The following is a 23,769-nucleotide window of genomic DNA, read 5'->3' as shown; positions in this document are numbered from 1 at the left end:
ATACAATGAGAAGAGAATGGGGCCCAAAATGGAGCCTTGAGGGACCCCACAGTTAAGTGGGGCCACAGCTGAAGAGAATTGGTCTATATGGACAGAAAAGCTTCTATTTGACAGGTAAGACTTGAACCATTCTAGGGCAGTACCTTTAATGCCTACACATAGCTCAAGACGTGATAAAAGAATATTATGGTCAACCGTGTCGAAGGCAGCAGTCAGGTCCCAAAGCACCAGAACAGTCCTCAGAGTCCGTAGTTAAAGGGAAGGTTTACAAGATGGCTGTGAGACCAACTATGTTATATGGTTTGGAGACAGTGGTACTGACAAAAAGAAACGAGGCAGAGCTGGAGGTGGCAGAGTTGAAGATGATAAGATTTTCATTGGGAGTGATGAAGAAGGACGGGATTAGGAACGATTTTTAGAGAGGCCGCTCAGGTTGGACGGTTTGGTGACAAAGCAAGAGAGGCAAGATTGAGATTGATTGACTTAGACTGCTTTTATTTTTCATTGCCTCATATGCATGTCTTGTACATACATGGGAACGAAATTACATTTCACATGGACCTCAGTTCCACATAAAAACAAATAACATGCCGTAAGTATTAAAAACAAAAAGTGCATTAAAAGCAAAAATTACTTCACAGACCTAAAAATCACAAGCACACCTGGCACAGACAGTGAGTAAGATCGTCAAAAAGTCATTTTGTGGAAGGTCTAAGTGTTCAGGCTGTTGAGGAACCTCACAGCCTGAGGAATGAAACTATTGCATAGTCTGGTAGAGGCAGCACGGATGCTCTGATACCTCCTGCCAGAGGGTAGGAGGGTGAAGTGGATGTGGGAAGGGTGGGTGGGGTCCATCATGATTCTAAGAGCCTTCCGGGTGCACCGTGTGTCATAGATGACCTGGATGGGTGGGAGAGCAGTTCCTATGAGCTTTCCAGCTGTCTTCACTATCCGCTGTAGGGATTTGCGGTCAGAGGCCTTGCAGTTCCTATGCAGTTCCCCACAGTGATACAGCTGGTCAGAATGCTCTCTATGGTGCCTCTGTAGAATGTGATGAGGATGGGTGGGGCGAGACTTGCCTTTTTCAGATGCCGCAGGAAGTGAAGACGCTGCTGGGCCTTCTTGGAGAGCACAATGACATGTGAGGACCAGGAGAGGTCCTGTGTGATGTGAACTCCCAGGAACTTAACACTGCTGACTCTCTCCACATCCGTACCATTGATGGTCAGAGGGGTATGGTGGGCACTGGTCTTTCTAAAGTCATTAATGACCTCCTTAGTTTTTCCTATATTGAGGGAGAGGTTGTGGTTTTTGCACCTCGCCGCCAGTTGATTCACCTCTGTTGTGTGTGATGATTCATCATTGTCGCTGATGAGACCTATCACTGTAGTATCAGCAAACTTTATAGTGAGGTCAGAGGTGGATGATGCTTTGCAGTTGTGAGTCAGCAGGTGAACAAGAGCGGACTGAGCACACAGCCGTGTGGAACGCCGGTGCTCAGTGTGATGGCCCTGGAGGTGATCTTGACAATTTGCACTGACTGTGGCCTCCCCATGAGGAAGTCCAGCACCCAGTTGCAGAGAGAGGAGTTAAGGCCCAACTGGCTCAGCTTTCTGATCAGGTGTTGTGGTATGATTGTGTTGAAAGCTGAGCTGAAGTCAATGAACAACATCCTCACATAGCTGTTCTTTCTCTCCAGGTGGGACAGAGCTGGATGAAGAGCAGAGGTTATGGCATATTCTGTAGAGTGGTTAGCGCAGTATGCAAACTGGAGAGGGTCCAGAGTGGAAGAGAGGCTGGACTTGATGTGCTTCATGACCAGCCTCTCAAAGCACTTCATGATAATGGGAGTCAGTGCAATGAGGCCGTAGTCATTGTGGCAGGACACAGGGGACTTCTTTGGCACTGGTATGAAGGTGGTAGACTTGCAACACATGGGGATGACTGCTTGGGACAGCGGGATGTTGAAGATGTCAGTAAAGACATCTGCCAGCTGCTCAGCATAGTCCCTGATGGCTCAGCCTGGGATTCTGTCTGGACCCTCAGCTTTGTGTGGGTTGACTCTGGAGAGGGTCTTTCTCACATCATCTGCGGTCACCTGCAGAACCTGGTCATCCATCAGGGATGTAGTCCTCACCACTGGCACATTATTCAGCCTCTCATATCATGTGTAGAAGTCATTTGGTGCATCTGGGTGGGTGGGGGCACCACCACAGGTCTGAGGAGGAGGCTTGTAGCCAGCGAGGACCTGGATGCCCTTCCACAAGTGCCGTGCATCTCTGCTATCAGTGAAGTGGCTGTTGATTCTCTGCACATATTGTCTTTTGGCCTTCCTGATGCCACACGACAGGTTGGCCCTTGATGTCTTGAGGGCTGCCTTATCACCTGATCTGAATACAGCATTCCGGGTCCTCAGCAGCACCCGGACGTCTGCTGTCAGTCAAGGCTTCTGGTTGGACCGTGAAGAAGTGGTTTTGGTGACTGTAACGTCGTCTGTGCATTTATTGATGTAGGCTGTCACTGTGTTCCTCCAGATCAATGTGCTCACCAGAGGAGGCTGCGCTTTGAAAATGTCCCAGTCGGTGCTCTCAAAGCAGACCTGAAGAGCTGAGGTAGACCCCTCTGGCCAGACCCTGATCTGTCACTGAACCAATTTGGCAAGTTTCAGAAGTGACCTGTATGCTGGAATTAGCATAACAAAGATGTGATCTGAGTGTCCAAGGTTGGGGCAGGGGAATGCTCTGTATGCACTCTTCTCATTAGTGTAAATGAGGCCCAGTTTGTTTTTTTCCCTGCTGGCAATGTGTACATGTTGATAAAGTTTAGGAAATACAGTCTTTAGGTTTGCATGATTGAAATCCCCAGTAATAATGAAAAATCCGGTGGCACGGTGGCGCAGTGGTTAGCACTGTCACATCACATCAAGAAGGTCCTGGGTTCAAATCCTGGAGTTGTCCAACCTTGAGGGTCATCCCATGTCGTCCTCTGTGTGGAGTTGCCTGTTCTCCCCGTGTCTGTGGTGGGTTTTCTCCGGTTGCTCCGGTTTCCCCCACCATGAAAAAGACATGCATGTTGGGTTTAATACCTATTAGTGTCTGTGCCCTTGAGCAAGGCATGGCAACACGGACTGGAGTTGGCCCCCGGGCACTGCACTGTGGCTGCCCACTGCTCCTAGCTACACAGCTAGGATGGGTTAAATGCAGAGATGAATATAATAATAATAATACATACTAATTCAAACTTATATAGCACTTTTCTAACACTCAAAGTGGCTTTACAATAAAGGGGGTGAAACAAGACAACAGATAAACATAACACAGACATACAGGGGTGGATGGGAAGGGGGGCAAACATACGGGGTGGATGGAAGGGGGGCTACGAGAGGGAGAAGCGGCAGCCACACATGACCCCAGGGTTTTACTCTTGTAGCCTATTCCTCTCCCGAGGTATCCACTAGATGGCACTATTTAACCCATAGCGGTGGGTGGTTCTTGGGCGTCAGGGAATATCCACACACCGGTGAGCCTGCGTACCACACGTCTAGGGGCCAGACCTCCTCCGAGTCCCTTGTAGTTCAGCCAGGGTCCAAGGTGTACCATTACCATGTCTCGCCAAGAGGAGGCGCTACATAGGGCTTGCTTAAGAGTTTTTAATGATCTTCTTTTAACTGTGGACTCTGGGAACTCCGCTGTTCTGGTGCTTTTGGACCTGACTGCTGCCTTCGACATGGTTGACCATAATAGACGCTACACAACAACCCTACTTCTTACACAAGAATGTCACACACAAAAGAATTTCCCCATGGTGAGCAATAAAATATCTCTCAAATCCATCGGGGTACGCGGTTTGTTCATTGCTGATGCCATTGTGTAGTTTGCGCAGTGCCTCTGAGGCATTAGTGCTCGGGGGCAAGTACACAGCCACAAAAGCAACAACAGTGAAACATGGACATATGTGGAGGAGCGATATATTGGGATATATTGGGGGAAGGATGCTGAATATGGAGCTGCCAGGGAAGAGGAGAAGAGGAAGGCCAAAGAGGAGGTTTATGGATGTAGTGAGGGAGGACATGCAGGTGGCTGGTGTGACAGAAGAAGATACAGAAGACAGGAAGACATGGAAACGGATGATCTGCTGTGGCGCCCCCTAACGGGAGCAGCTGAAAGTAGTAATAGTAACAGTAGTAGTGGTCATAGTCGTAGTAGTAGTAGTAGTAGATGACTGTTATGGTGAAATAAATTAATAACATCAGCTCGAGGTTTACAACACTGTCAGCTTTGTGTGTTTCTGGAGGAAATAGATGCAACATATGGAGATGTGTTGTATTTCACTGAAGTGCACTGGTTGAGCAGGGACAGTGGCCTGAAAAGGTTTTGTGAACTGAGGGAAGCGATCAAAGAATTCATGAAAGAAGGCAGGCTACATGTTCCTGAGCTTGATGATCCCAAATGGTTCATGGATTTAGCTTTCTTAGTTGATACCACACGGGCACTTATTTACATTGATATGCATTAACATAATATTACTATATGGACGGTCATCAATGACAGGGCGGTAGAAGATCTGCTAGTGGGCCAGAGAAAATAGCGTGGAAGGCATTTCAGGATGTTTTTGAGAATTTTCTTGGCAACTACAGAGCACCAAACTACACTGAGCTGCTTGACAACATGTGTAAAGCACACGACACCATGACATGCAACATGTTATTGAAAATTCATGTTCTGCATCACACTTGGACTTCTTCCCTGCTGGTCTTGGTGCAGTCACTGAGGGACATGGTGAAAGGTTTCACCAGGACATTGGACCATGGAAAAGAGGTATGAGGAAAAATGGAATCCATAAATGCTGGCTGACTGTTGTTGGACACTGACGCAAGAGGCACCAGATGCTGAGTACAGACCGAAATCATCTGCAGAATATTTGAGGCTCAGTTGAACCAACACCATGTGTCAGCATCATTATGTGATGAAACATGTCAATTCAACACAAGTTATCTTAACATTTCTCCAAACTCCTACATGATATAGCACATGTGAGATTATTTCTGTGTTCAGCGTGATGCTGTCTATCATAATCTCTTTTCCAGGAAGCAAAACGTTTGAAAAAATTGTTGTCCAGTGTATCAGTGTATTTGTTTGGCAGCTGCGGCAGCTCCGCCCACTTGCCAGTTGTAGAAATGTTACTGCTTACTTCCTCATACACGGTTACTTGATAAGTAACCGTGTATGAGGTAACACACGTATATGTTCAAACCCATTTTCTTGTCTTTGTGTTTTCTTTTGTCTTTCTATTCTGGTTTTGTGGATCTTCTCCCAACAGTTTCTCCAATTGTTGGACAACCGGAGGCTAATGTTACTCTAGTTGCTGGTTAGCTTAGTGCTTTGCTAGTTTCTCACTGATCTTTAGTTTGATCTAGTTCCGGGTTAACCCTTGAGTGTCCTGTAATGTTTCTCACATTTTTCCTGGATTCTTGAGATTGAATTTTGTGGTGTGTTTTTCATTGTACTTCTTCTGGAAAATATGAAAATTAGTGGTGGTTACAGAAACTCCTTTTTGCTTCTCTGTCCTCCAATTTGAAATGACATGCATCTGTGTTTGACTCTCTCCAGTTGGTAGGCCTATCTCAGTCGTCCAGACGCCCTCTCCCAACGAAGAAGATATTGATGCTCTTCATCAAGTTTACCTGCAGAGCCTCAGCGAGCTGTTCGAAGAGCAGAAAGAGAATTACGGGATACCGAAAGACAGACACCTCCAATTTATCTAAAACACACACACACACACACACACACATAATATATATTATACACGTATTTGTGTGTGCATGTGTGTGTGTGTATACCGAATAAAGAAGAAAAAGGAAGATAACATCTCAGTGTGTTTTCTGCTCTACAGTGTGTTCCTGTTTGTGGATGGAGATGTAATCAAACTTGTATTGGCTGTGACCCCTGAAATGGGAATATGATGTCACCCTCCTCTTAATTACGAATATGATGTTAACTTCCTCGCAATAAGAATATGATGTCACCTTCCTCTTAAAAAGGAATATGATGTCACCTTCCTCTTAAATTGGAGTATGATGTCACCTTCCTCTTAAATAGGAACATCATGTCACCTTCCTCTTAAATAGGAATATGATGTCACCTTCCTCTTACATAGGAATATGATGTCACCTTCCTCTTAACTAGGAATATGATGTCACCTTCCTCTTAAATTGGAATATGATGTCACCTTCCTCTTAAATAGGAATATGATGTCACCTTCCTCTTAAATGTGTATATGATTTCACCTTCCTCTTAAAAAGGAATATGATGCCACCTTCCTCTTAAATAGGAATGTGATGTCACCTTCCTCTTAAATAGGAATATGATGTCACCTTCCTCTTACATAGGAATATGATGTCACCTTCCTCTTACATAGGAATATGATGTCACCTTCCTCTTAAATAGGAATATGATGCCACCTTCCTCTTAAATTGGAATATGATGTCACCTTCCTCTTACATAGGAATATGATGTCACCTTCCTCTTAAATAAGAATATGATGTCACCTTCCTCTTAAAAAGGAATATGATGTCACCTTCCTCTTAAATGTGTATATGATTTCACCTTCCTCTTAAATATGAATATGATGCCACCTTCCTCTTAAATAGGAACATCATGTCACCTTCCTCTTAAATAGGAACATCATGTCACCTTCCTCTTACATAGGAATATGATGTCACCTTCCTCTTAAAAAGGAATATGATGTCACCTTCCTCTTAAATAGGTATATGATTTCACCTTCCTCTTAAATAGGAATATGATGTCACCTTCCTCTTAAATAGGAATATTATGTCACCTTCCTCTTACATAGGAACATCATGTCACCTTCCTCTTAAATAGGAATATTATGTCACCTTCCTCTTACATAGGAACATCATGTCACCTTCCCCTTAATATGAATATGATGTCACCTTTGTTAGGGCTCGGTCTGTTGACCAACCTGGCAACCAGCAATGAGAGCGGGGGAAGGGCGCGTCTGAAACACCTGCAGCCTACCTACTCGTTAACCACTCTAGTATAAGTTTGTTTGCTTTCCAGAACTCGTCGCGAGTTCGTCCTGAACAGTCCCGTGAGTAAATTCTTCGTCTCGAGTTTTGTGACATTTCTGTGTCTCCCGGTGGAGTACAGATTGTAGTATTCTCCGTGTTTTTGCTTGTTTGATTATTCCCTTGTGTCAGTTCTCCTTGAGAGCTTGTTCGGAGAAGAACTCTCTTTGTGTTTTCCCCATTGGATTTTCCCATCGTGATTTTCTAGTTGAGATCAAGTTTTTGATATTCTAATTTCTCCTCTCTCACTGCGGATCTTATGACTCGGTTGGACTTCTACCTTAAAGGAGCAGTTTGTGTTTTTTCCCCTTTCGGACTTTAAAGGAGCAGTTTGTGTTTTTTCCCTTTCGGACTTTAAAGGAGCAGTTTACGTTTTTTCCCTTTCGGACTTTAAAGGAGCAGTTTACTTTTTTTCCTTTTCGGATTAAGGGGGCAGTTTACGTTTTCCCATTTTTAAGAAGCTATTCTCAAGTTCCGCCTGAAGCGCCTCCCCCTTCTGTCCAGGCCCGGCCGGCTCTCCTCTACGAGTCCTGCCAGGTTGGTGCTTTACTTTGTCTTGTGTTGTCGCTATTGGGTTCGTTCTACAAACCCTAACAGTACGAACTCGCCTTCACTATGAACCCAGACAACCCAGACGCCAATCCTGTCCAGGCTGCTCTCTATAAGCAGATTCAGCTTACAGCCTCCCACGGCCAGCAACTACAAGAGGCCGCTGTTGCCATGCAGGGCCTCCGGGCTCAGGTGCAACCCCTCCAGGCTTCGGTGGATTCTCTTTCGGCCCAGCAAGCGGCGCTCGCGAGCCAACAAGAGGAGGTTCTTAAGCAGTTGCAAACTCTCACAGCGGCTATCACCATCCAGCCAGCTGTCCCACCAGTTCCGGCCGCCCCTCCTCCAGCAGTGCCCGCAGCCGTTGCCTTAGACAATCCTACCGTTTATGTTTCGGATTTCCGGGAGCCCAGTATCTCCAATCCCAGGCCTTTTGATGGCAACTTTGAGACCTGTGCCACGTTCATCATGCAGTGTGAGCTTGTCTTCGCCCACCATTCCAGGGGGTTCACCACAGATGCTGCAAGAGTTGCTTACGTGACTAACCTGCTGACTGGCCGCGCTGCTCAGTGGGCCACTGCTTCCTGGTCCATGGGGGCCAGTTTCTGCTCTTCCTACGATGACTTTGTGGCTGAGCTTCGGAAGGTATTCCATCATCCAGTGTACGGTCAGGATCCGGGTGTCCGATTGAGCAGGATCCAGCAGGGCAGTGGCAGTGTCACTGACTACTCAGTCGAGTTCAGGCTGGCTGCGGCTGAGAGTGGCTGGAACGACCAGTCACTTCGGGTAACCTTCCGTAGGGGCCTCAGCGATGCCGTCAAGGATCAGCTAGCCACCCGGGAGGATCCTACCTCTCTCGACGACCTTATCAGCCTTGCCATCCGCATCGATGGACGTCTCCGCGAGAGAAGGCGCGAGCGAGGTCTACGGGGAACCGTTTCTACCTCTCAGCCATCCAGAGCTTCCGAAGGGGGCTCTTCTTCGTCGCACTCCACTTCCCCTGTGGCAAGCCTCTCCTCCCCCCAGACAGTGACAGAGGAGGAACCTATGCAGCTTGGGCGTACACGACTGACTCCCGCTGAACGTGAGGCCCGGTTCAAGGCAGGTCTCTGTCTTTACTGCGGTCTTAAGGGACACCGGATCAGCGAGTGTCCTACGCGGCCAAAAGATTAGGCTCACTGGGACCCCGGGAGATCCTAGTGAGCCGTCTTTCCTGTTCCCGCCATCCTGCTCCGGCTAACCATCTTGTGAGCGTTACCCTGGCTTGGGCAGACCAGCGGCTCACTGTAGGCGCACTCATCGATTCGGGAGCTGATGGGTGTTTCTTGGACTCTACGTTTGCTGCTCAAGCTAACATTCCATGTGAGGAATTGGAGAGGCCAATAGAGGCCTTTGCTCTGGATGAGCGCCGCCTGGCCAGTGTTACCCGACAGTCCTGTCCCGTGTCTCTCACTATTGCTGGAAACCATGTGGAGAGCCTTCAGTTCTTCGTCATCCAGTCTCCCTTAGTTCCTGTGATCTTGGGGCGTCCCTGGTTGGCTCAGCATGAGCCACACATTGCTTGGTCGTCTGGTAACATTTTGGAGTGGAGCTCCTCCTGTCACGCCCGGTGTCTTCAGGCCGCACCTGGTCCAGCAGTCCAGACTGTTCCGATTGCCCCTCCTCCCGATCTTTCCTCTGTTCCTCCCGAGTATCATGATCTCGGGGAGGTCTTCAGCAAGACGCGGGCTCAGTCTCTCCCTCCGCATCGGCCATATGATTGTGCTATCAACCTCCGTCCTGGGGCCTCTCTCCCTAGCAGTCGTCTTTACAGCCTTTCCATCCCCGAGAAGGCTGCTATGGACGATTACATTTCAGAATCGTTGGCGGCAGGGCTCATCCGACCCTCATCCTCCCAGGTGGCAGCTGGTTTCTTTTTCGTTAAGAAGAAGGATGGTGGTCTCCGACCCTGCATTGATTATCGCCAACTCAACGACATCACCATCAAGAATAAATACCCCCTGCCTCTGATGAGCTCCACCCTCGAACCCCTGACCCAGGCGACTGTCTTCACTAAGCTGGATCTCCGGAACGCCTACCATCTCGTTCGGATCCGGAAAGGGGACGAGTGGAAGACAGCCTTTAAGACTCCCCGTGGTCATTATGAGTACCTGGTAATGCCGTTCGGCCTCACCAACGCCCCGGCGGTGTTCCAGGCACTCATGAATGACATCCTTCGCGACATGCTCGACCAATTCATTGTCGTCTACCTTGATGACATCCTCATCTTCTCCAGGTCCCTCGAGGAGCATGTCCAGCACGTGCGGCAGGTTCTCGAACGCCTCCTTCGTAACCGGCTGTTCGTCAAGGCTGAGAAATGCCTGTTCCATTCTGAGTCAGTGGACTACTTAGGTTTTATCGTGGAGGGAGGCAAGACTCGAGCTGATCCTCGCAAGATCAAAGCGGTGGTGGAATGGCCGGATCCTAAGTCACGTAAGGAACTGCAGAGCTTCCTCGGGTTCGCGAACTTTTACAGGAGGTTCGTCCGAAACTACAGCTCTGTAGCAGAACCCCTCACCCGTCTAACCTCCCCCTCTCAGCCGTTCGTCTGGTCCCCAGCTGCTCGCTCTGCATTTCTGTCGCTCAAGGAGAGGTTCACCAGTGCCCCCGTCCTACTCCATCCCGATCCCAAGAGGCAGTTCATAGTTGAGGTGGACGCTTCGGACACCGGATTGGGGGCTGTGCTCTCCCAACGATCAGAGGCCGACCAGAAGGTCATCCTTGCGCGTTCTTCTCCCGCCGGTTCCTTCCCGCCGAGGAGAACTACGATGTTGGTAATCGGGAGCTTCTCGCTGTAGTGGCTGCACTTGAGGAATGGCGCCATTGGCTGGAGGGGGCAGAGCATCCATTTACCATCTGGACTGATCATAAGAACCTGACGTTCATCCGGGCAACCAAACGTCTCAATGGTCGGCAGGCACGGTGGGCCAGCTTCCTCAGTCGGTTCGACTTCACACTGACTTATCGTCCTGGCTCCCGCAACACCAAGGCAGATGCTCTGTCTCGTCAACACCTTAAGGAACCTGTAACGGTGGAACCAAGTCCCGTCCTCCCTGAGACCAAGGTCGTTGGCGTGGTGACCTGGGGCCTTGAAACGGTGGTCAAGCGCGCCTTGCGCTCCAGTCCAGCCCCGAGCAACGTGCCGCCTCGCCGACTGTTTGTTCCGGACTCAGTGAGGTCTCGGGTCCTCAAATGGGGCCACACCAGTCAGCTCGCTTGCCACCCTGGAGTCCACCGCACTTTCACTTTCATAGCTCGACGGTTCTGGTGGCCCACTATGAGGAGGGGCGTCAAGGAGTTCGTCATGGCCTGCACCATCTGTGCCCGCAGCAAGGCCTCTCACCAGGCACCGGCTGGTCTGCTGCAGCCCCTTCCTATTCCCAGTCGGCCCTGGTCCCATGTGGCGTTGGATTTTGTCTCTGGACTTCCTCCGTCTCAGGGCAACACAGTGATCCTGACGGTGGCGGATCGCTTCAGCAAGGGTGTTCACCTGGTGGCTTTGCCTAAGCTTCCTTCTGCTTCAGAAACCGCTGACCTCCTGATGAGCCACGTCTTCCGTTTGCATGGACTTCCCAAGGACATTGTGTCAGACAGAGGGCCCCAGTTTGTTTCCCGTGTGTGGCGTGCTTTCTGCAAGGGGTTGGGCGCCTCGGTCAGCCTTTCGTCGGGATATCATCCGCAGACTAACGGACAGACTGAGAGGATGAACCAGAGTGTGGAATCTGCTCTCCGTTGCGTCGCTGCCAAGAAGCCAACCTCCTGGAGTCAGTTTCTCCCCTGGGTCGAGTATGCGGTCAACTCCCTGGTCAGCTCCGCCACCGGCCTCTCGCCCTTTGAGGCATCCCTGGGTTACCAGCCGCCCGTCTTCTCTGCACAGGAGTCCGAAGTGGAGGTTCCCTCCGTGCAGACTCATCTGGACCGCTGTCGTCGTGTCTGGGAGATCACCAGGGCTGCGCTGCTCCGTGCTACGGAACGTGCCAGACGAGGAGCTAACCGTCGCCGATCCACAGCACCAGCTTACCAACCCGGACAGAGAGTCTGGCTGTCCACCAAGGATCTCCCCCTTCAGTCCTCTGCCAAGAAGCTGAATCCCCGGTTCGTTGGACCCTTCGAGATCCAGGAAGTACCCAGTCCTGCAGTTGTGTGTCTTAAGCTCCCGGCCTCCATGAAGATCCATCCGGTTTTTCATGTGTCCCGAGTAAAGCCTGTCTCCGAGAGCCCCCTTATGCCTCCGGCCCCAGCTCCGCCTCCCCCTGAGATTGTGGATGGGCATCCACAGTGGAAGGTCCGTCGGCTGATGGACGTCCGACGCAGGGGACGGGGGTTCCAGTATTTGGTTGACTGGGAGGGCTATGGGGTGGAGGAACGAAGCTGGGTATCCCGCCAGCTCATCATGGACCCTGGTCTGCTCGCTGATTTCTATCGCCGTCACCCTGACAAGCCTGGCAGGTCGCCTGGTGGCTCCCGTAGAGGGGGGGGGGGGACTGTTAGGGCTCGGTCTGTTGACCAACCTGGCAACCAGCAATGAGAGCGGGGGAAGGGCGCGTCTGAAACACCTGCAGCCTACCTACTCGTTAACCACTCTAGTATAAGTTTGTTTGCTTTCCAGAACTCGTCGCGAGTTCGTCCTGAACAGTCCCGTGAGTAAATTCTTCGTCTCGAGTTTTGTGACATTTCTGTGTCTCCCGGTGGAGTACAGATTGTAGTATTCTCCGTGTTTTTGCTTGTTTGATTATTCCCTTGTGTCAGTTCTCCTTGAGAGCTTGTTCGGAGAAGAACTCTCTTTGTGTTTTCCCCATTGGATTTTCCCATCGTGATTTTCTAGTTGAGATCAAGTTTTTGATATTCTAATTTCTCCTCTCTCACTGTGGATCTTATGACTCGGTTGGACTTCTACCTTAAAGGAGCAGTTTGTGTTTTTTCCCCTTTCGGACTTTAAAGGAGCAGTTTGTGTTTTTTCCCTTTCGGACTTTAAAGGAGCAGTTTACGTTTTTTCCCTTTCGGACTTTAAAGGAGCAGTTTACTTTTTTTCCTTTTCGGATTAAGGGGGCAGTTTACGTTTTCCCATTTTTAAGAAGCTATTCTCAAGTTCCGCCTGAAGCGCCTCCCCCTTCTGTCCAGGCCCGGCCGGCTCTCCTCTACGAGTCCTGCCAGGTTGGTGCTTTACTTTGTCTTGTGTTGTCGCTATTGGGTTCGTTCTACAAACCTTAACAACCTTCCTCTTACTTAGGAATATGATGCCACCTTTCTCTTAAATAGGTATATGATTTCACCTTCTCCTTAATATGAATATGATGTCACCTTCCCCTTAATATGAACATGATGTCACCTTCAACTTACATAGGAATATGATGTCACCTCCCTCTTAAATAGGAATATGATGTCACCTTCAACTTACATAGGAATATGGTGCCACCTTCCTCTTAAATAGGTATATGATTTCACCTCCCTCTTAAATAGGAATATGATGTCACCTTCAACTTACATAGGAATATGGTGCCACCTTCCTCTTAACATGAATATGATGTCACGTTCCTCTTACATAGGAATATGATGTCACCTTCCTCTTAAATAGGTATATGATGTCACCTTCCTCTTACATAGGAATATGATGTCACCTTCCTCTTACATAGGAATATGATGTCACCTTCCTCTTAAATTGGAATATGACTGGGAGGGATATGGCCTGGACGTGAACCTCGTCCGGGACTTCCACAGGAAGCACCCTGACGGGCCTGGTGGGTCGCTCGGTGGCGCCCCTCGGAGGGGGGGTACTGTCACAGCCCCTCGCCCTTGACACCTGCTCACCCCTCCTTCTCCCCGGCACACCTGCTGGCCATCAAGCAATCGCCTTCACCCTTAAGAAGCCTCCACTGTGGACCAGTCTTCGCTGGAACGTTGCCATTCATGGTTTGTTGCCTAAAGGACTTCAGCCTGCCGGTCTACCTGCCACTGAGCCAACTCCTGCTCTACCCCTGGGATCGGCCACTTCAATAAAGCCTTGATTCCTTCCCTTACCTGGTTGTCCCGTCTGCTTTTGGGTTTTTCCAGATACGTGACACATTTATTACATTGTATAACTATTGCTTCTGCCATTGTAGCTAGCGTGGTCCTTCTCCGCAGCAACGTTAACCTGCTAGCTGTCTCAATGTGGGAGTTTTCCATCCTCAAAAGGTATTATTTTCTTCTTCTGTTGGTTGCCGTTGAGTCCAGTTCTGACACCGTGTTCAAATGCTCATGCAGATACGTGGGTTTATGAAGCTTTACTTATAACTCTGGGAAATAGCGCAGAACTGCCTTGCACCTTGGTGCAATCACTCTACTTCTGCTGTCTAGTAGATCACAGATACGTAAGATTAACACAGTGTTGCCACCTACAAGCCAACTCTTGTAACAGATCTACAAAAAAGAAGGAGGAAAAAGACAGAGGAGGACGAAGGGCATGCATGAAATGGTGCCGCAACGCATGTCCGAGGAGAGTTGGCCCCGAAATGAAACGAGAGACTACTCCCATGGGAGAGCCTTGCTTATCTGCTGCTGGGGGCTCAGATGTTGGCATGGGAGAGCCTTGCTTAGCTGCTGCTGGGGGCTCAGATGTTGGCATGGGAGAGCCTTGCTTATCTGCTGCTGGGGGCTCAGATGTTGGCATGGGAGAGCCTTGCTTAGCTGCTGCTGGTCGCTCAGATGTTTGCATGGGAGAGCCTTGCTTAGCTGCTGCTGGGGGCTCAGATGTTGGCATGGGAGAGCCTTGCTTAGCTGCTGCTGGTTGCTCAGATGTTTGCATGGGAGAGCCTTGCTTAGCTGCTGCTGGGGGCTCAGATGTTGGCATGGGAGAGCCTTGCTTATCTGCTGCTGGTCGCTCAGATGTTGGCATGGGAGAGCCTTGCTTAGCTGCTTCTGGGGGCTCAGATGTTGGCATGGGAGAGCCTTGCTTAGCTGCTGCTGGGGGCTCAGATGTTGGCATGGGAGAGCCTTGCTTATCTGCTGCTGGGGGCTCAGATGTTGGCATGGGAGAGCCTTGCTTATCTGCTGCTGGGCGCTCAGATGTTGGCATGGGAGAGCCTTGCTTAGCTGCTGCTGGGGGCTCAGATGTTAGCATAGGAGAGCCTTGCTTAGCTGCTGCTGGGGGCTCAGATGTTGGCATGGGAGAGCTTTGCTTAGCTGCTTCTGGGGGCTCAGATATTGGCATGGGAGAGCCTTGCTTATCTGCTGCTGGGCGCTCAGATATTGGCTGATATTCCGCACCTCATGCCACACTGCCCGTGGGAAAGGCCATCACATTTTCGGGCACAGGTAAACAAAGATAGCGGCGCCCTGGGGCTGCATAAACTGGTAGGCATAAAAACACCGGTAAACGGGACTGGGAAGCTTTCCTGCCCAATTTGAGCTGTTAGCCCGGGCGAGGGCCTTGTCGGATGATCAGAACGCCAACTTGCTCTTTGTTTGACGGACGACGCGCTGTCTTGTCTGCTGTTGCTGTATCCTAGCGAGACGACTGATTACAGCAAGTTAACCAGCGCGTTGGAGCGGCGTTTTGGGCAGTGCTCTCGACCGGCGCTCCTGCGATTTGAGCCGCATGGCCGAGTAAGACGTTCGGGTGAGCCGCTGCGGACTCTGGCTAATGACATTGAGAGTTTGATGAGACGGGCGGACGCACCGTCGTCATACATGCATACCATCTACGGTGCAAACTGAGCTGGCCGATTTATCAGGGCACTCTCCCCGAATAACCTGTGCGCCCATACCCAGCTGGTTCATCCACGCTCCATGCGTGAAGCGCTGGAGTATGCGTTAAGGAGATGGTGACGGAAGCGACACAGCACGGCACGTTTGCAGACACCCCCCGATGGTCAGAGCAGCGGGGGAGTGCGAGAGTGCTGCCCATCAGGGGGCTGGCCCTGCCTCCAGTCGGGTACCAACAGACACGGCCTCAGACACATGCGCGCCTCTGTTGGGGCTATTGCCAGGCCGGACACCTGGTGAAGAATTGCCCTGCCCGGGCAAAGATGACGGGAAGTGACGCGGGGTCACAGCAGAAGGGACGCTGCGCACCCCCATACCAAAGTCCCGTACACCGCCCACGCATGTCAGCCAGGCATCAAATAACAGCAGGGAGGAGGGACAGGAAGTTGTCGTGTTGGGAAGGACTTCTATTTCAGACGTTTGCCACATTCCTATCTGCACTGAGGGTGTTTCATGCCTAGCTATGATTCTGAGCCCAGATACACGGGCGGGCAGCAACCAGTTCTTATCAATCTACTCCTATATTTTCGGAATGTGTGTGTGTGTGGTGTTAGTGTAGTGTGTGTTAGGTAGTTAGTGTAGATAGCGGGACCGAAAACTAAAGCACTTATGATCCTAATTCTTTTTGGAGGTGGTAGGTATTGTTCCAGAGAGGACCAGAAAAATAGCAGAACATTAAAATAATTATAATAATTATGCAAAATGTGCATTTTCTAAAAATGGCTAAAAACCACGTTTCTCGGCATTTCAGATGATTCTGAGCATTTGGGGGGAGGGAGCTGGAGTGGGGGGGGTTTAGGAGCAGAGGGAAGGTGGTTAGCTGGCAGGATGCAGAGGAGGGCGATTTAGACGGGTGGATAACCAAACCGCTACATTGTAGCGGGGTTTTTCTAGTACATATATATTTTTTAATCTTTGAACCGTGACTTTACGTGGTCTGCCACTTCGTGGCTGAGTTGCTGTTGTTCCTAAACGGTTCCGCTTTCCAATAACACCACTTCCGGGTAACCGTGGAACGTCCAGCAGGGAAGAACTTGCACCAGCTGACTTACTGCAGAGGTGGCGTCCTACGACAGCACCACGCTTGAGTGCCCTGAGCTCTTCGGAACCAGCCATTCTTTCTTTCACGCGTGTGTGTACCTGCAGACTGCATGGCTTGCTGCTGGACTTACACTCCCGTGGCAAGGAAACAGCCGGATTCAATGATGGAGAGGTGTGTCCCAATACTTTTGCACATATATACTATAAGTCAGGGAGTCAAGTAAATTCTTTATGAGACAGCACAAGCCTGTTTCCTGCCTTAAGCGATCATCAGCTGTTAATTAGCTTTATTGACAGCTGATGACTGCTTATGGCAGGAAACAGGCTTGTGCTTTCTTTTCTTGATATTTTCCTTTACAGTAAATGTCCATCCATCCATCCCGCCATCATCCATCCCGCTTGTCCTGCTCTCAGGGTCGCGGCATGCTGGAGCCCAACCCAGCAGCCATTGGGCGGCAGGCGGGGGGACACGCTGGCCAGCTAAGGGAACTCACCACGAGACGGCTGTCATGGCTGTCCAGGTCGGAAAAGGATGTCACGTGTCTCAACATGTCCTCATCAGTACGTCGAGGGCGGGCTGAACTCCTAGACACACGTGGGTAACCTCAGTAAAGTTCACTATGAAATATTTTCAGTCAAGTCCTCCAACCAGAGTCACCTTCCCAAAGTTTTAAATGATTTTGTCACCCATCGTTTCTGTTAATAGTGTCCCCATTAGTGAGCCCGGGTTATATTGTCATTTTCCCCATAACACAACATTCACTTTCTCTTCGTTAGCCTATTGTTTTCTTCCTTTTACAGTGAAGCAGTCACTCTATGTCATTGCTGCTTACTTGCAGTAATATTTCTCACGTTAATCCTCTATTTTACATTCACAGGGTCTGGTAACCGGGGGTTACAACCGCCTTAGTGGGCACGCACGGGGTCCACAGTCATGGTCGTCTGGCCGGTGTCATGGTTGCGTAATCTGGGTCATCGGGGCTCGCCTATTCCCCGTCCCCTGATTGGTGTTTCGGTTCACCTGCGCACCAATTTTCCTGAGTGACCCTGATTGCCCCTGGTTGCTCCTGATTGCCCCTGGTTGCTCCTGATTGCCCCTGCTTCACTCACCTGTTGCCCTTTCTCCGATTGGCTCTTCTGTTCCTGCCCTGTCCTGTGCACCCTGATTGGCTCCCTGCGCATATATTACCCCTGGTTGCTCGACCTCCTTGTCGGGAGACACACACAGACACACGTACTGACTCTTGGTCGCCGGATGCGCCGTGTTCCGTTCCGAGCCGCCTCTGCTGTCTGTAGTGTCTGTTCCTGCGGTCTGTAAGTTCATTTGTCTTCTGAAAACCTTGTTCTAGCCCAGTCAGTCTCTGAGTCGTGCATTTGGGTTTTCCATTTTCTGCCTCGGTGTGACAGCAGGAGGTGGTGCCCATGGGTACGTGGCTGGAGGACATCGTTGTTTAGCTCCATACAGTAACCGGTGAGCTAGCGCCAATGAAGGGGAGGGACAGCTGATGTTGACGGTTGGGGGAGGAGCATTGGACATCTGGTTTGGCTAGCAGAGGTGCAGGACACGTGCATTCTGGGCCTGGGCTTTTTGAGGGATTACGGCTGTCAGTTGGACCTGGGGAAGGGCACGTTGGGTTTTGGCGGGGGTCATGTTGTGAATATGAGGACCTGCAGCGCATGGGAGACCTGACAGCAGGACCCCACAGATGCTGTGTGGGGGGAAGTGAGTACGCGGGCCATATGCGGATGCCCAGTACAGCCCAGCCTTAATGGAGAGGGTGTTAGCTGGGGTTCCACACACTGAATGCCTGTTTTTGTTTTTGTTTTTTTGGGTAACGTCCTGGCTCATGGCAGATCATTTGATTTAGCTGTAGCAGCGCTGCGCAAAGTGCTGGAGAGGATCAGGGGGGTGGGGCTGAAGCTACACCCCGACAAGTGCAGGCTACTGAGCAGGGAGCTGACTTCCTGGGGCACTGCATTGGCAGCGAGGGGATTGGCACCGCAGGGGAGAAGGTGTGTCATATGTGAGTGGCCCACCCCTACAGAACAGAGGGGGTTTAAAAGTCCTTTAGGGTTGGCCTCCTACTACAGGAAGTTTGTGCGGAGTGTTTGTGCATTGCAGCCCCCTTGTACTAGTTACTACAGAAGGACCAGCAATTCTTATGGTCAGAGGACTACAAAAAGGCTTTTCGCACACTGCAACAGGCCTTGACAAGCGCACCAATTCTGGCACCCCCTGACCCCCATTTGTCCTGGGCACGGATGCGAGTGGGGGTGGGGGGGTCGGGGCAGTGTGGCCAGATGGAGAAAAAATTGTGGCCCATTACAGCAAACACTGAGCAAAGCTGAATGGTGCTATTGTGTCACTTGCAGGGAGCTGCTGGCAGTAGTCTTTGCCATCCGGTACTTTAAGTATTACCTGTTTGGCCGGTCTTTCACCATACACACTGATCATGCCTCTTTGCAGCGGCTGATGACATTCAAGGAGCCAGAGGTGCAGTTGGCTCGTTGGTTGGAGGACTTGCAGTGCTACGAGTTCACCATAACCCACCGTACAGGAGAACGGCATGGTAATGCAGACGCACTGTCTCGTTGGTCATGCAGCTCGGTGGGCTTCCGGAATTGTAACGGCAGAGAAGCCAGGGAACATGAGCTGGTCCTGGGTGCATAAAGGCAGGGCAGAGAAGAGCATACTGGCGAGTAGAGAGCCGCAGGTAGTGGATGTTACAGACAGGTCCACAGAGCAGAGACAGGACCAGGACTTGCAGCCTGTGATGTTGTGGATGGGTGTGCAGCAGCGACCACCATGGGAAGCGGTGGCAGCTTTTTCCCCATGGGCAAAAGGGCTGTGGGCCAAGTTCAAAACTCTGCAGCCGCGAGCCTGGCTGGAACCAGCAACCAGAGAGAAGAGGTGGCAAGTGGTGGTGCCCAGAGGGATGCAGGAGGTGGTTCTTAAACCCATGCATGGCTCTGCAGGCTTGGGTCACTTAGGGGTGACAGAGACTCTCCACCGGCTGTGTCAAGCATTCTACTGGGGATGTCTGAGGAGGGACATTGAGGGCTTTTGCAGGCTCTGCGACCTCTGCACAGCTTGCAAAGGGCCACAGGGCCAGTCGAGGGCTGAGCTACAGCAGGGGATGGGAGAGCCCATGCAGTGGGTGAGTGACATTGTTGGGCCATTCCCGCGCACAGCACGGTGGAACCACTTCATACTCACTGCTGTGGACTATTTCACTAAATGGCCAGAGGCCTATGCACTGCCGGACCAGGAGGCCGAGACCGTCGTTAATGCCCTGTTGAAAGGAATGGGGGTCCCGGGGTCCATCCATAGTGACCAAGGGAGAAATTTTGAATCCAGGGTTTTGTCCACCATCTGTGAGCAGCTGGGAATCGCTGACTCGCACAACACCACTCCACTGCCAGAGTGATGGGTTAGTGAAGCGGTTTAACTGCACCCTAACTGAAGTTATCTATCTTAACATCCACCCATCAGCTCCACTGGGATATGCACTTACCCCTGGTCCTCATGGTGTGCTGCACTGCGGTCAAGGACTCCACTTCATGCAAACCAGCCTTCCTCATGTTGGGCAGGGAAATGAGGACCCCTGGGGCGCTGGCCTTTGGACAGGCCCCAGATGTACCATCTGCCCCTGCACATCCGAGGTATGTCAGGCAGCTTCAGGACTGTTTGGACACCGCACATGCATACACCTGGAGGCAATTGCAGAGTGCAGGGGTGCGGCAGAGAAGGAATTATCACCTCCGTGCCAGAGGGCAACACTTTGCAGCCGGGGAGCTAGTTTGGATCTACACCCCAACCCAGAAGAAAGGCCATTGCCCTAAACTAGACAGCAACTGGGTCGGGCCTTGCTGGTCTTGGAGTGGCTAGGAGAGGTTGTCTATGGGGTACAATTGCCGCAAAGTGGCGCTATACTGTGACCGGCTGAAGCCATACAGGGGCTCTGCAACACCTCACACCAACGGAGGGGAGCGGGGAACACCCATGTTGCCTGCCGTGACATCTGGGGAAGGAGGGATTGTAGCAGCCAGCCCTGATGTCGCAAAAAGTGGAACCCAATCTGCTGCCTCAGTGCCCAGCTTACCTCCTTGGGGGGGGTGGGGCAACCCCAACCAGATCAAGGGAAGGACGGACCCATGGGACAGTGCCTACGGGGTAACTGAGGAGGCAGTGAAGAACTCCTGTGAGGTTTAGAGACTTTGTCCTCGGGGTCGAGGACTTTAATAAGGGGGGGGCAGTAGCATGGTGTGTTCAGGTTCACCAGGGGGGTATAAGTGTTCATTGTATATGGTTGGGGGAGATGTTTTGCAGTTCCGGGGGGGGGGGTGATACACTGTTGCCGGGTCAAGGGTAGTTAGTGGGTCGGGTCTATGGAGAGAGAGAGAGACGACCTGTGAGTCGTTTAGTGGCAGTGTGGACAGCATGGCTGTGCAGACAACAGCAAGAATAAAGCAACGCTTAGTTGTATGTTTTGAAGGCTGTTTTTTTTATAGCGGCGAGCACTACAATATATATTTATATACCATTTCTATGTGTATACCATATGTATTCATGTGTATACCATATGTGTATACCATATGCATTCATGTGTATACCATATGTATTCATATGTGTATACCATATGTGTATACCATATGTATTCATATGTGTATACCATATGTGTATACCATATGCATTCATATGTGTATACCATATTTATTCATATGTGTATACCATATGTGTATACCACATGTGTATACCATATATATTCATATGCGTATACCATATGTGTATACCATATGTATATACCATATGTATTCATATGTGTATACCATATGTGTATAGCATATATATTCATATGTGTATACCATATGCATTCATGTGTATACCATATGTATTCATATGTGTATACCATATGTATTCATGTGTATACCATATGTGTATACCATATGCATTCATGTGTATACCATATGTATTCATATGTGTATACCATATGTGTATACCATATGTATTCATATGTGTATACCATATGTGTATACCATATGCATTCATATGTGTATACCATATTTATTCATATGTGTATACCATATGTGTATACCACATGTGTATACCATATATATTCATATGCGTATACCATATGTGTATACCATATGTATACCATATGTATTCATATGTGTATACCATATGTGTATAGCATATATATTCATGTGTATACCATATACATTCATATGTGTATACCATATGCATTCATATGTGTATACCATATGCATTCATATGTGTATACCATATGTGTATACCATATGTATTCATATGTGTATACCATATGTGTATACCACATGTGTATACCATATATATTCATATGTGTATACCATATGCATTCATATGTGTATACCATATGTATACCATATGTGTATACCATATGCATTCATGTGTGTATACCATATGTATTCATATGTGTATACCACATGTGTATACATATATATTCATATGTGTATACCATATGTATACCATATGTGTATACCATATGCATTCATGTGTGTATACCATATGTATTCATATGTGTATACCATATGTGTATACCACATGTGTATACCATATAGATTCATATGTGTATACCATATGCATTCATATGTGTATACCATATGTATACCATATGTGTATACATATGCATTCATGTGTGTATACCATATGTATTCATATGTGTATACCACATGTGTATACCATATATATTCATATGTGTATACCATATGTATACCATATGTGTATACCATATGCATTCATGTGTGTATACCATATGTATTCATATGTGTATACCATATGTGTATACCACATGTGTATACCATATATATTCATATGTGTATACCATATGTGTATAGCATATATATTCATATGTGTATACCATATGCATTCATGTGTATACCATATGTATTCATATGTGTATACCATATGTATTCATGTGTATACCATATGTGTATACCATATGCATTCATGTGTATACCATATGTATTCATATGTGTATACCATATGTGTATACCATATGTATTCATATGTGTATACCATATGTGTATACCATATGCATTCATATGTGTATACCATATTTATTCATATGTGTATACCATATGTGTATACCACATGTGTATACCATATATATTCATATGCGTATACCATATGTGTATACCATATGTATACCATATGTATTCATATGTGTATACCATATGTGTATAGCATATATATTCATATGTGTATACCATATACATTCATATGTGTATACCATATGCATTCATATGTGTATACCATATGTATTCATATGTGTATACCATATGTGTATACCGTATGCATTCATATGTGTATACCATATGCATTCATATGTGTATACCATATGTGTATACCATATGTATTCATATGTGTATACCATATGTGTATACCACATGTGTATACCATATATATTCATATGTGTATACCATATGCATTCATATGTGTATACCATATGTATACCATATGTGTATACCATATGCATTCATGTGTGTATACCATATGTATTCATATGTGTATACCACATGTGTATACATATATATTCATATGTGTATACCATATGTATACCATATGTGTATACCATATGCATTCATGTGTGTATACCATATGTATTCATATGTGTATACCATATGTGTATACCACATGTGTATACCATATATATTCATATGTGTATACCATATGCATTCATATGTGTATACCATATGTATACCATATGTGTATACCATATGCATTCATGTGTGTATACCATATGTATTCATATGTGTATACCACATGTGTATACCATATATATTCATATGTGTATACCATATGTATACCATATGTGTATACCATATGCATTCATGTGTGTATACCATATGTATTCATATGTGTATACCATATGTGTATACCACATGTGTATACCATATATATTCATATGTGTATACCATATGCATTCATATGTGTATACCATATGTATACCATATGTGTATACCATATGCATTCATGTGTGTATACCATATGTATTCATATGTGTATACCATATGTGTATACCACATGTGTATACCATATATATTCATATGTGTATACCATATGTATTCAGATACACATCCATTGTGCAAAAGGCATTGAAGTGTCAGAGGGAAAGTGCCAATACAGTGTAAATTACGCACACACACTCACACACACACACACACACACACACACACGAACACACACACTGGGTGGGGGCTGGGTGTTTGGATTCAAATGTTATTTGATTGGCGGGGATGGGGATACTGATTATGACGTCGGCATCGTGTATCTA

The 23,769-nt window shown here is 48.4% G+C and overlaps 1 protein-coding gene across 1 annotated transcript in view; it reads left to right on the top strand.

Annotated features, from left to right (window-relative positions):
* mogat3a (monoacylglycerol O-acyltransferase 3a) overlaps window positions 1-5,865 on the top strand; it is an 88,369-nt gene extending 82,504 nt beyond the window's left edge. The window contains exon 9 of the mRNA XM_056300423.1: window positions 5,610-5,865. Coding sequence (XP_056156398.1) covers window positions 5,610-5,764 — 155 coding nt within the window. The 3' untranslated portion in view covers window positions 5,765-5,865. The remainder of the gene's footprint in view (window positions 1-5,609) is intronic.
* Window positions 5,866-23,769: the final 17,904 nt, after the last annotated feature.

The sequence above is a fragment of the Lampris incognitus genome, chromosome 20 (assembly GCF_029633865.1).
Source record: "Lampris incognitus isolate fLamInc1 chromosome 20, fLamInc1.hap2, whole genome shotgun sequence".
In the NCBI taxonomy this organism is placed as follows: domain Eukaryota; kingdom Metazoa; phylum Chordata; class Actinopteri; order Lampriformes; family Lampridae; genus Lampris; species Lampris incognitus.
Note: the sequence above shows the minus strand (reverse complement) of the source record. Positions and strands in the feature narration are given on the sequence as shown.